Genomic DNA, 13,445 nt, shown 5'->3' with positions numbered 1-13,445 from the left:
CTCATGTTCTTTTTTAGTCGTAGAACTAGAAATATTTGGCTTTTAACTTGTTTAGATCCTTTATTTCAAGAAATTCAAAGTGCTTGATAAAATATTATTACCCTTAAAATATCATAGAATGATTAAGTGAATATCTTATATTGATTTTCTTCACAATCATCGTAAATTTTTGCATATATATAAAATTCACTAAACACTAGTTCCAGAGCTGTTGAATGCAAACGTGAGCAGCAGTGTTAGAAAAATTTAAGGAATATTTTAACGCATTGAAAATAATTGAAATTCCTAATTCCCACATTTCGAATCACTAAGCCTGTCTTTCTTTCACTCTTTTCCATTAGTTATACTAGTTGTGCTAATTTTTAACAAAAGAGAATTAGTGATTAGAGAATTAGCCAAGGCTTTTCCTTTGACTTCTGTGAGATTTAGTGTGATAAAATCTGCCCCTCAAAATTATCTGCTTTCAGCATTTTGGAGAAGACACTTTCAGACGGCAGAACTGGCTATCAAGTTGGAATTAAGGAAATGAATTCTCTTGAGATACTGATAACTGAGGCCCAGAAACATACACAGATGTCATCATTTTACTGGTGTGTGTGTGTGTGTGTTAACTCTTTATTAAAATATCAGTGTGAATAAGTTAAATTCTGTTTTTAAAAAAACATTAAAATATAAGTTAAAAGGACTTGTGCATTGCCTAACATCCTGACCACTTTCAACCTGCCATTTTTTGTAGGGCTAATAATCTGAGCTTACCTCTCCTATAATATCTGAATTATTCAAAGTCGGTCATACTTTAACACAGATCTCAAGCTGATCTACAAGTGCCCAAACCCATTAATTAGTTAAATAACTATGCTTCAGCCCTCTTTCATTTTGCTTTGTATTCATCAAGCACCTCCTATATGCCAGGCGCTGGTCATGGAATGATGGCTCCTGCACGCCCAGAGTTTATAGTCTCTTGGAGACAAAGAGCCATTATAGTGGTGTGATAATTACAGTGGGAACACATGAAGCTTATAAGAGGCTTTCTCTCTGCCTCTGCTTCCAACCTGACTTGAAATTTAACTGAAATCAGGGACTAGAAAGAAGTTGGCAGGTTTTTAATTTCCCCATTGGTGGAAAATATGCAGTTTGTAACAGTGCACTCTTTAGTTAAGCCTTTAACCCCTGCTTCCCTTCCCTCTCTGGTGTTTCCTAACTCACTTACATCTCTTCTTTTGCAAAGTTCAAAGTGTCAGGTTTAGAGTTTGGGTGGCCATGGCATATAGGAATGCATATCAGATATAACAGATATCACATAATAATGGCCGCCACCAATGCTTCAGTCTCCGGAGGGGTCTCACCTCCCGCCGAGATGCACCCAGAGCCTACCAGGGTCTTCTTCTGATGGAGCCCAAATTAAGACAGTCAACAACCATCTGGAGGGATAAACTTTGAAGAAGAAAAGAACAAACTTGACAGAAGCAACATCCTACTGCAACATTCAAATTAGGTTGAAATTATCAAGGACTGCTGCTGTAATGCCAGCTCTAAACTAAAGCTACCAGGAAAGGGCCACAAACCAGCCTCAGCACATTTAGCCTGATTTGCGGAAGCCATCGCCTCATCAGGAAAGCACCTGTTATCCAGTCACCTTTATTAAACTCAATGCCAAGTATCATTAGTACAGCAATGCTGTGATGATGCTCTATTCACTGCATCACCAAATATCCTAAATGTCTGTCATTGGAGAACAGCCTTTGTTTCAATAAAATAATATAACTAAAATAGGAAAATGGGAGGCCGTGCATCCCTGTTGCTTTCCTTGGCCCACCACTTCCTAGCGATAAGCTGGGCTTGATTATATCAACGCTAGGGATCCCGATGCATTCTTATTAATGAACTTTCAAACTGAGGCTTGTTTGTTAATAGTTTAATTAAAACCCCAAGTGTTTAAAAAAAAAAAAGATATTAGATATCAAGGAAACACATCTGAGGTAGGTAAGCACCTTATGTCTCAGTGGCAAAAATTTGGATCCAGAGTGGCTGCCTGGGCAGAGAAACACAGAACATTCTGGCAAGAATGCAGAACAGTAGCCATGTAAACTGGAAAGTCCAGTAAGAATTCACAGGAAAACAGAGATTGGGAATTAGACACCAAGATGTTTTACATTAAGGACCAGAATCACCATTCAGAGGCTGGATAACTGATACAGAGTGAGTGACAAGAATGACCTTGATACTAAGCCAACACATACCTAAGGCTGAGTCTCTGTCCCTGATTCTTCCCTGAGCCAGAATTGAACTGGACTAATGTGGAGCTACAGTTTAGGTAGGCACACTGGATGAGACTTGGAAGAAAAGTCCTCAAATTTCTGACTTTGTGCATGCACAGGAGACCTTGGATTAGGGCCTCGTGTTATCGTTATGTTGCTGTGTGTGTCTGAGCAGTCACTTTACCTCTCTGAAGTCCAATTTTTTCATCTATAAATTAATGAAAATACACTCTTGAAGGTTCCCTCGAGTTCTTTAATTCCTGAATTCTATGCAAAGGCCAAGAGTTGGCCTTTTACAAAAAGTTTATCCCTTGTCTTTTTGCCAAAGATTCTGCTTATTTTTCTTTGATAATAAAGGGACCAACCTTGGTTTTAATTAACTCTGAGTGTTTTTTAATGCGCAAAACAGAACATTGAAACACTTTATTTATAAGCAGATATAATAGGGCAGTTTTGCCATGCATTATATGGATAGTGTTTCTAGGTAGGATATGCTCTTGCTCTTTCTGGAACCACATGATCTAGGCCTTTTCCATGATTTCTAAATTGAGAGAGCTTTAAAAGGAGAGACATAAGGAAAGAATGGAGTAGCTGTCCAAATTCTTTCAATACCAGGCATCCTTGAAGATATATCTATCTAAGGAGCTTTCTAGAATCTGTTCCTTGAGTTGGGGGGGTAACCTCTGAGTCATTTTTGTGTGAAATGAAAAATAAGTATGAGCTTCTGTAATTAAGAATGTTAAGAACTATTGGTAGCGGAAAGTGGGCTCTTAAAGATGGGTCTGTACTTACCGATAATGTGTGTGACCTTGGCTGGTACTATTATTATCCCCATTTAATAGATTAAAAAAAAAAAATCTGAGGTGGGGCTAGCCCTGTGGCCAAGTGGTTGGGTTTGCGCGCTCCGCTTCGGCGGCCCAGGGTTTCACTGGCTCGGATCCTGGGTGCGGACATGGCACTGCTCATCAGGCCATGCTGAGGTGGCGTTCCACATAGCAGAACCAAAAGGACCTGCAACTAGAATATACAACTATGTACTGGGGGGATTTGGGGAGAAGAAAGGGGAAAAAAAGGAAGATGGCAAGAGATGTTAGCTCAGGTGCCAATCTTTAAAAAAAAAAAAAAAAAACGACAACCTGAGGCAAAGAGAGGTTGTATAACCTGTACAAGGCCAAACAACCAGCAAGTAGTAGAACTGGTTGCCTGACCTGAGAGTTCATGCTCTTAACTAGTACTCTATGCTACATCAAGAGAATTGAAAAGAGGAAGCCCCTGATGAAACACTGCACAACTCGAGATGATGGTGATCATCTTTGTTTAATTGAGTGTTTGGATTATGTGACAATTGAAATTTATAGCCAATTTTCGAAGAGCTAGATTATTATAAAAACATACGCATGACTTAGTTTTTCAGATGGCACCTCAGAATATTGCTGTGCTTTAATCATGATTTTGAACTTTGGTGGTTATTGTATATGAAGCAGATGTAGAGTAGAAATATTGGGTTGAATTTAAACAAACTATATGCCAGCCCAGAAAGTTGCTTTTAAAAGTCAGTCCATAATAAGTTTACAGATTACTTGCCTTTTTCATAATAGAGTGCTGAGGATTTTTAAAATTTCAGTTTAAGTTTTGTTGGTTAATGACAAAAATAAAGAATATTTTTGTATTTGAAAATACTATTCTGTAAGTGAAAATATTTATGTGTAAAACTAATTTTTATAAAGTAATAGTGCACATGTAAGATTGCTCTTTTTGTTTACAGCTACAGCCACTATTTTTTGCACTTGTCACTGAAGTCAACTTTGCCTTTTATTCTCTGCTTGAAGACTTCTCTTGATATATAAATCGAGTTGTGCTAGGGATAAAGAAATCTGGATCCAGTTTGCATCAGTATACCACTTTGAACAAGAAAGGTGATGTCTTTGTACCTTATTTTTCTTCATCTGGGAGTAACGTAGATTAGGCTATATGATTTCTAAGATCCTTTACAATTCTGACTTAAAACAGAAACACACAACACATACCTTTGAGATTGGGACATACAGGTGAAAAACCAAAAATATTTCAATGTGTGTAGAACGTAACCCCTTAGGAGATAATACTCCATGAAATATTAAGAATATTATTTTAAAGAAACAGATGGGTTGGTGTAACTGTGGAGCGGTTGAGATAGTGCTGAGTTTTTTGTGAAGTGATGGCTGATTTGCACGGATCTGTCCTTCCCTTTTTCATGGTCACATTTGTGATCAGTGCCCCAGGTTTGGGAGAAGGTTGGCTGAAGTTAGCAGTACAGTCTGTCCATGGAACAGAGTGAAACTTACCCAGGTGGCAGTGAAATTCATGACTTACAGTTGTGTGCCGGCACCCTGAAGTAACCGGGCATAGCCTAGAGGGCTTACATAAGTTCTGGGGAAGAGTACAAAGTAAGTAAAACGTCAGTGTGGAAATGAGTTAGGAAAGGGCTCTTTCATGGAAAAAATAGAGTCAGGAAAGCTCTTCAAAAGTTCGGGATCGGTGGACAGGAGAGGAGGAAGTCGTGTTTGATGGGAAAAAAAGAATGAGCAGTGGCCCAAGGTGGGAATGGAGCATGGTATAGAGAGCAGTTTGGTTGAAGCAGAGAGACCATGAAGGGAGCAGTAGAAGATGGGACGAAGAAGCAAAGGTAGGGTCTTAAGCAGGCTCACTTCGATGTGTAATTTCCAAAGGCAGCAGTCACATCAGAATCTGGCAATGCATAGCCAGAGCAGCTGGCACTGGATGGTGGCCCAGGCCCGAATGTCAGGCTTAAGAGTTTACAGTGGGTTCAGTAGGCAGTTAGGGAGCCAGTAAAACAAACAAACTCAAAAAACTTTTAGCTGAGAGGAACGTGATGGAATGGCTTTTCAAGAAGATTGATCTGCATTAGGGTGCAGGATGAATAAGAATGGGCCTAGAGTCCCACACCGCAGCTAGGAGACTGTTGTAGTAATTCAGGTAAAGTAAAAAAAAAATCTAAAGTAATAAGAGCCTAACTAGGTAACTGTTTTAGGATTAAAAAGGAAGAGTTTAATTCTAAGAGAAATTTAAAAGAACAAGTTAGTAAGATTTAGTGACTAGATTTCAGGACCATAAAGCAGGAGATTCTCCTGCCCCTGTCCCATAGACTTTGAAGGGAACTTCTTTTATTCTTGTTTTGGGATTTAGAGACAGTTTTGTATGAGTGATGATATTGCATATTTAACTTATCTTTTATAAGAAAGAGCTGTTGTGATCCATCAATGGCCATTGTGTTAAGAGAGGGCTAGGAAAGTAGGCTTTTCTATTTATCATCTAAACCCTTTAGAATAATTGACAATGTATATCACATCTGTCTAATCTTCCATTATCACCATCTACTGAGATGGCTATTGTCAAGGTCACCAGTGACTTCCTTATTGCCAAATCCAGTGATCGCTTCTTTGTATTTTATTAAACTTCACCAATGTTTGAGACCGTTGACCAGGCCCTCCTTGAAACTTTTTTTTTCGTGTAGCTTTTATTATACCAAACTTGACAGCTCCTTTTGCTGGTTCATCATCTTCTACCAGATCTGTACTTGCTAGTGTGCCCCAGGGCTCTGACATGAGTTCCCCTCATGTTCTTCTAGATAACTCTTGACTCTAAATACATACATACCCTCGAGATATTGAGAGTTTGGTTCCAGACCACCACAATAAATCAAATATCACAGTAAAGCAAGTCACATGAATTTTTTGTTTCCCAGTGTATGTAAAAGTTATGTTTACACTAGACTGTAGTCTGTTAAGTGTGTAATAGTGTTATATCAAAAAAAAAAACCCAATGTACTAACCATCATCTGAGCCTTCAGCAAGTCATAGTCTTTTTGCTGATGGAGGGTCTTGTAAAAAATGCAGTATCAGCAAAGCGCAATAAAACGAGGTATGCCTGTGCTATCCAAATGCCAGTGAGCCCCAAAACTATATCCCCAACCTTACAACTGCAGCTACAGTGCCTTCCTGACTAGTATACCTACTTTGGTTCTTTTTCTGCTATTCTGTTACCAACGTAGCAGCCATGGTGCTCATTTTAAAATGTGAGTTAGATCATGTCATTTCTCTAGTTAAAACCCTTCAATGGCTTCCCATTGCATTTAGGATAAAATCTAAACTCCTTGCCCTAGCTTCCAAATCCTATATGATCTAGTCCCTGCTCACCATTCTAAACTTCATCTCATACCATTTTCCCTCCTTGCCCCCGCCATTCCAGCCTCATTCACCTTCTTTCAGTTCCTGGGACATTACCCTTGCATTGTCACCTTAGACCCTCTGCTCAGAATGCTCTTTCCCCTGATTTTTGAATGGATAGCTCCTTGTTCAGGATCTCAGCTTACATGTCATCTGCTCAGAAAAGCCTTTCCTGAACATATGATATAAAACGTGCACGTAATCCTCTAACATCACCCTTTTCACAATTATGGCATCTTTACTCTTAGCACCATCTGATATTTTTCTTATTAATTTGTTTTGGTTTTTCTCTGCCACCACTAGAATATAAGCTCCAAGTCGCAGCATCTAAGAAAGTACCTGGCACGCGTTAGGTGTATAATAAATATTTATTGAATAAATGAAGTCTTAAGACCTACAGACTGTTTATGTCAACTGAGAGTCCAATTCTTTGAGTATAACATCTTCCACTAATTCTTAACACCCATTCTCAGATCCATCCATATATGTTTTTCATAATATTATCAATATGAGATTCTGGTTCTCATCTAATTTTTTAAAGTTTATTTTTAAAAAGCAAAGAAGAAAAGAGAGTTTCAAACTGCAAAGTTTCACCTTTTCAACACCAGAACCAGTACACTGTTACCTATGTGTCTTCACAAATTCTTGTATTAAGTAACCAAACATGACCTCCTTAGTCGGGGTTCTACAAAACAATAATGCTAATTAATTAAAACATATGACACTAGGTAATACTTTTATTTACATGTTATTTTTCAGTTAATGGGCCTTATCATTTATCTAATACCAGTCAGAGAATAGTGATTGATTTAAAATTTAGTTTGTGTTAGCGTGTTTGCTTGTAGGACTGATAATATTTTTTGTGTGTGTGTCTTTCTACACATGTATGCACATGTGAGCCCACAAACACATAATCATAACATTCTTTCTTTTGAAACATTGTGTTTTCACTTACATTGTAGATAATCTTTCCTTGTCAAAAGTAGATTTATATCATTGTTTTAGATAACTGTCATCTCTAATTTTCTTTCAAATTTCTGCATTTAAATATTTAATACTCTGGCTATGTGATTTAAGTCATCCAACTGTAGCCTCTGATCATGGTTTCAGAAGTTTTTTAGTTTACTATCTAAGGAGATAATGACCAAAGCAACCAAATTTAAGTCAAATGTTATATTATTCAGAACTGCTTTTTTACAACAGTTTAGTTTTTATCACTTGAAACTTGATGATTGCTAGTGCATGAGTAAGCCATGCCCTACTAGGGCTTTGGAGATGAGAAACAGTCATCAGCCCCATAATGACAATTTGGTCAATGACTGACGATGATCCCGTAAGGCTTTTAAGGACAGGATAAACAGTCTTGCTCGGGGGCAATGTTTCAGGCTACAAATTGAAACCCTTTGTGATCTGGCACAGTGAGAACCCCAGGGCCTTCAAGTATATCAGTAAGCACACACTGCCAGTGTACTACAGGAGCAACAAGAAGTCGTGGATGACCCAGCTCCTCTTCCAAGATACCCTCCTGAATGGCTGTGCCAGCGAAATGGAGAAGTACTGTTTGGAGAACAACATACCTTTCAAGATTTTGCTTATGTTGATAATGCTCCCAGACATCCTCCTTTTATTGGCGATCTTTATCCCACTATCAAAGCAGTGTTTCTCCCTCCAAACACCACCACTTTGATCCAACTAATGTGATCAAGGAGTTATAGGAGATTTTAAGGCCTCCTACCTGCAGAGGACCTTTCCCAGGCTATTGATAGAACTGAGGAAGACACTGATGCAATTCTGGAAGGATTACAACATCTGTGACTGCATCAAGAACCTTGCTTGGGCTTAGGGTGATGTCACCAAGGAGTGTTTGAATGGCATCTGGAAGAAGACGCTCAAGAGGTTCATCCATGACTTCAAAGGATTTCTCAAGGATGAGGAGGTTGCAAAAATCAACAAGGATGTGGTTGAGATGACAAACAACTTTAACCTGAGTGTGGATGAGGATGACATTGAGGAGTTCCTAAAGGTGGCTCCTGAGGGATTGACTAATGAGTTGTTGGAACTGGAACAGGAATGCATAGCTGAAGAATAGGCAAGAGAAAAGGAAACTGCAGGAGAAGAAAAAGAAGAACCCCCAAGAAAATTCACAGTGAAGGGTTTAGCAGAAGCTTTTGCAGACCTCAACAAGTTCCTTAAGAAGTGTGAAAACATGGACCCCAACACTGAAAGGTTTTCATGAATAGAGAGGAATGTTCATGGTTCATTATCTGCTTATAAACAAATGGATGATGAGAAAAAGAAAAAAGCCAAGCAAACCACCATGGACATATTTCTGAAAAGACCTGCCTCAGACAGGTCCTTCAGGAGGTATTCCAGGACAAGGCATTGTCATAGGAGATGACAGCTCCATGCATGTTATTGCCCCTGAAGACCTTCCAGTGGGACAAGACGTGGAAGAGGAAGATAGTGATATCAATTAGAAGAAGGATACAAATAAAAAGTATTTTGTACAGCTGCACAATGTGTTTGTGTTCTAAGCTAAGTGTTACTGCAAAAGTCAAAAAATTTAAAAGTTTATAAAGTAAAAATGTTACAATAAACTAAAGTTAATTTATTATTGAAGAAAGAAAGATACTTTTTTTATAAATTTAGTGTAGCCTAAGTGTACAGTGTTTATAAAGTCTACAGTAGTGTGCTGTGATGTCCTAGGCTTCGCATTCACCCACCGCTCACTGACTCACCCAGAGCAACTTCAGTCCTGCAAGCTGCACTCATAGTAAGTGCCCTATACAGGTGTACCATTTTTTAGCTTTTCTGCCATATTTTTACTATACCTTTTCTATGTTTAGATATATTTAGATATGCAAATACTTACCATTGTGTTACAATAGCCTACAGTATTCAGTATGGTGATGTGCCGTACAGGTTTGTAGCCTAGGAGCAACAGGCTATACCGTGTAGCCTAGGTGTGTTGTAGGCTACACCATCCAGGTTTGTGTAAGTCCACTACGTCATTCGCACAATGATGAAATCGCCTAATGATGCATTTCTCAGAACATATCCCCGTTGTTAAGTGACACATGACTGTATAGTTTTGCAGGTATAAGGATAACAAGTCATGGAGTACTGGTAGCCCAAAAGACAACAAAAACACTCTCTCTCATACTCCCTGCTTCATGTGCCCTTCCCCCTTTCCTACTCTGACCTGGTAGTTTTCTCTCAGCAGCAGAAACGCTATAGATATATTTTTTTTAAGTAGTAGCATATAAATATGAGACATTACTTAGGCTGTGGACCATCCTTGGTACTCACATGGAGTAGCTGACATCTTGGTATCACTTAGCATTCCATAGATTAGGAGCCACTCCTCTGCCACAATTCTCAACTCTCCAGGATTATCCCACAAGCTGGGGGAGGGAACCGGATGAGCCCAGAGAAATCTCCTTGGAGCCAAAATCATGCCATGTAGCCTATGGCAAGCCTGAGCTGGCCTTGAAAACCCAGAGAACCACCAGAGAAGAGGATTGAATGGATTCCTTTTTACATTTTTTGCTTCCCTCTGAAGGGACACCATGATTTAATTCAGTGAGTCCCAGGAGACCCTTGACTCATGACCTCATTGATTCCTGGAGGAGGGTTGAAAGTTGAGACTTGTCTTTTTTTTTTTTTCCCAGTTGGAACATTATTATAAATTAGGATCCTATTCCTGGAAACCAATTCTATACCATATATGTTCTAAAATGTATTATTACAATATGTGTTGAATATATATTATTTTCATTTATATTTTCACAAACATATATTAAAGTATGTAAAAGCAAAATGTATAGCCACAATGAAAGGAAGCATCTACGGGGTGGTTAATGACCCAATTTCTGAACCCAGACGGTGTAGGTTCAAATTCCAACGTTGCCACTCCCTAGCTGGTGATCTTTGGCACGTTGTTTAACCTCTATGCCACAGTTATCTGTAAAAGGCTGGGAATAGTTCCCATCTTCTAGAGCTGCTCATTCGTGAGTTAATGTATAGAAAGTACTAAGAACTGGCAATACCTGACAATGTTAGTAAGTGTTGGCTGGTAGTTTATGTGTTGAAAATGGTCATTTTAGGGAAAATTTTTCTGAATGGTCTTAAAATGCAAGCTCAATAAAGTTGGCTCTCAAGCCTCCTCCTTTTTCTGATAGCCTTCCTGAGGCTAGAAAGAGGCATTCTTCCTCATACTCTTCAAGGCTTTTCACAATCTGGCTCCATTCTTGCCTTTTCCACACTTTCTCAATACAAATTCTCCATTCAAGTTGCACTTTCTCATGGTTCTGCTCAACACCTACCTCGTTTGCAAAATTCTACCACTGTCATCTGAACAACTTTGGAATTTATTATGCTGCAGTATACTAGTTGTTTTTAAAATCATCTCTGAATCATAAACCCTTTGAGTCTAGGACCTATGTGCAGTGCAACGCCTAATAATGTAGCAGGCACTTACAAGATGTGTTGCTTAATTGGATTGCACAACAAATTGAATTTTGTGTGTGCGTGTATGTGAACATGTGCACACATGTTCAACCTGTGCAACAGGTTAACAATTTTGAAAATGAAAACTGTTTAAAAGAATTAGAGCACTTTTGAGAAATTTAAAAATTACTACAACTAAGTAAAAACATCTGCAGATTAGATCGTTTGGAACTGCGTAGTAACCAAAAGATATCACACTTCATGCACTGCAGTGCAGGCCTGCGTCTCCCGCTGGATCATTACAGCAGTCCTTCCTCTGAAACTACGACGGTCCGAGAAGGCCCCCGTGGCTTATGAATGTCCACATCACAGAATTAGGGCTGTGAGAACAAGGAACTAGTTCAAGGAGAAGGGAGAGAAAGGGAGAAACATGCATTTGGATCTGCACCTTTTTCTAATATTTAATAATAGTAATAAAACATCTTAGCTAAAAATACATGACGTAAGACCTTTTAACCTTTTGACTATTGGTGAAGTTTTGCGTCTGAAAACTATCGCACTTAACATCCAAAAATATAATTACCTATAGGATTATAAATGTATGCTTGAATCTTAGATATTTTAGCTGTAAGTTTACATAAGAACAATTTTATGCCGTAATTTGAACTAGCTTTGTCTTAACTGGAATTTGGAATTATCCATCATCTCCTGACTCTTGTGAATTAAGATTTACTGTATTTTAATTTCCTCATTTTTATTCTCTTCTTTCACTTTTTGTTAGTGAATATACTTGAATATGGAATGTGACATGAGATATTTTAGGTGTAAAAGATGAATTCTTATCAAGAGTACGTTAAAGTAAGGGTTGTTCTTTTTTCTTTTTTTTTAAATACCAGATACTCTTGATGAATATTTTGAATATGATGCAGAAGAGTTCTTGGTCTCTTTGGCCTTGTTAATAACAGAAGGACGAACACCTGAATGTTCTGTGAAAGGTCGCACGGAAAGTTTCCATTGCCCTCCAGCACAGTCCTGTTACCCAGTAACTACCAAACATGAGTGTAGTGACAAGCTGGCCCAGGTGAGAACTGTGTGTTGAATGCTTTTTATTTCTCCTTATATTAACTAGTTTAAATTCTGTCCTTACCTTTGTTACATCACAATTATAATGTTTACATTTAAGTATAAAATTGGCCAAAACCATAAAACAAAGAAGCCTAATCCTGGGTGATAGCTAATAACTTTGGCTCTTAAATGCAGCTTTTGATAGCACAGTAGGTAGCTTTGCCGATCAGCAGGCAGGTGGGCAGCCAACTTCATACCTGCCTGCTCACACACCAGATCTAAGGTTATCTTTGCTACTGTGATTTAACTTTCTTTATTTTTAGAGTCTCAGTCCTGGCTCATCCACTTTATGTTCTTATTTATCTACTAGATTGATGTTGATGGTTATTTTTCCCCACATTAACCAATTTCCCTCTTATATTACTTTTTTTCTTCCCCTGTGGGTGAATACTTTTTGCTATCATATTAATGTTTTTGTATAATACTGTTAAAAGTAATTATTTTGTAGGTAGTGTATAATTTGCTATAAGGATTTTTCTCCCATTTAGTTTCTTAAATATAGTCCAAAATTTTAAACTTTTAAAATCTTGTCTATTTTGAGCATTTAATTAAAATAAGTTTTTAATATTTTGGCCTTCACTTAGAGTGAACCTTTCCTCTGTAGTGATGATGCAGTTAACAAACAAGGCAAGGCTGGGCCACCTTGAGGCCTACCAGACATTGTGTATGGCAGCTCTTTCTCTACCAGATAGAGCAAAGGTATCCGTCCCAAGAAGATTTGCATCATGACTGTTGTTCAATAGTTAATCCCAACACTCTGGAGCTCACGGGTGGTACTCTATTGTTTAATGAGGGAATCTAAAGAGACAAGCCTGAGCAAAGCTCCCTCCAATAGATGACTCATTTCTCATACAGATGTAGGGACTTTATAATTTTCAAATTTAAACAAAATTGGGTGGGTTATTGAGACATTTTGGTTATGTTCATTTTCTCTAAGTGTCGCCAAGCCAGACGAACCAGGTCTGAGGTCACATTGTTGTGGAAGAATAACCTTCCCATCATGGTGGAAGTGATGCTCCTACCAGACTGCTGCTACAGCGATGATGGGCCCACCACGGAAGGAATTGATCTGCATGATCCTGCGATTAAGCAAGATGCATTGCTGTTAGAGAGATGGAGACTGGAGCCAGTTCCCCGACAGTAAGTTGTTGAATTGAGTTCTAGTTATTCGTGGTAAATTTGGTTTTCCGTTACTTTCTATAAATTATTTTAACAATATATCTTTGAATCTTTCTATTTATGTAGTAAAATTTAGAAATTTAGTACTTAAGTGACTTCACCTGACACCGGTATAGGCACTCCTATCCTTTTGAAAGCACGCATCTCGAGTGATATGTTTATTTCAGCTTCTGTCTTTCTAAAATTCTGTCTTTTGTATTTGCTGATG

General features: G+C 38.3%; 1 protein-coding gene across 9 annotated transcripts in view; it reads left to right on the top strand.

Annotated features, from left to right (window-relative positions):
• ATOSA (atos homolog A) overlaps positions 1-13,445 on the top strand; it is a 90,077-nt gene that overhangs the window by 51,561 nt on the left and 25,071 nt on the right. For 8 of the 9 annotated variants that reach the window (XR_006887647.1, XR_006887648.1, XM_046654813.1 and 5 more), the window contains exons 3-4: positions 11,830-12,014; positions 12,996-13,198. Coding sequence is in view for 7 of the 9 variants with exons in the window: in XM_046654813.1 (XP_046510769.1) it covers positions 11,830-12,014; positions 12,996-13,198 (388 nt within the window). In the remaining 2 variants the exon portion in view is untranslated. Of the gene's footprint in view, positions 1-4,023; positions 4,175-11,829; positions 12,015-12,995; positions 13,199-13,445 lie in introns of all 9 variants that reach the window. The other variant, XM_046654818.1, reaches the window with a different exon arrangement.

Source organism: Equus quagga, chromosome 2 (genome assembly GCF_021613505.1).
Source record: "Equus quagga isolate Etosha38 chromosome 2, UCLA_HA_Equagga_1.0, whole genome shotgun sequence".
Lineage (NCBI taxonomy): Eukaryota > Metazoa > Chordata > Mammalia > Perissodactyla > Equidae > Equus > Equus quagga.
The sequence above is the reverse complement of the archived record's forward strand: the minus strand, read 5'-3'. Positions and strand labels throughout refer to the sequence as shown.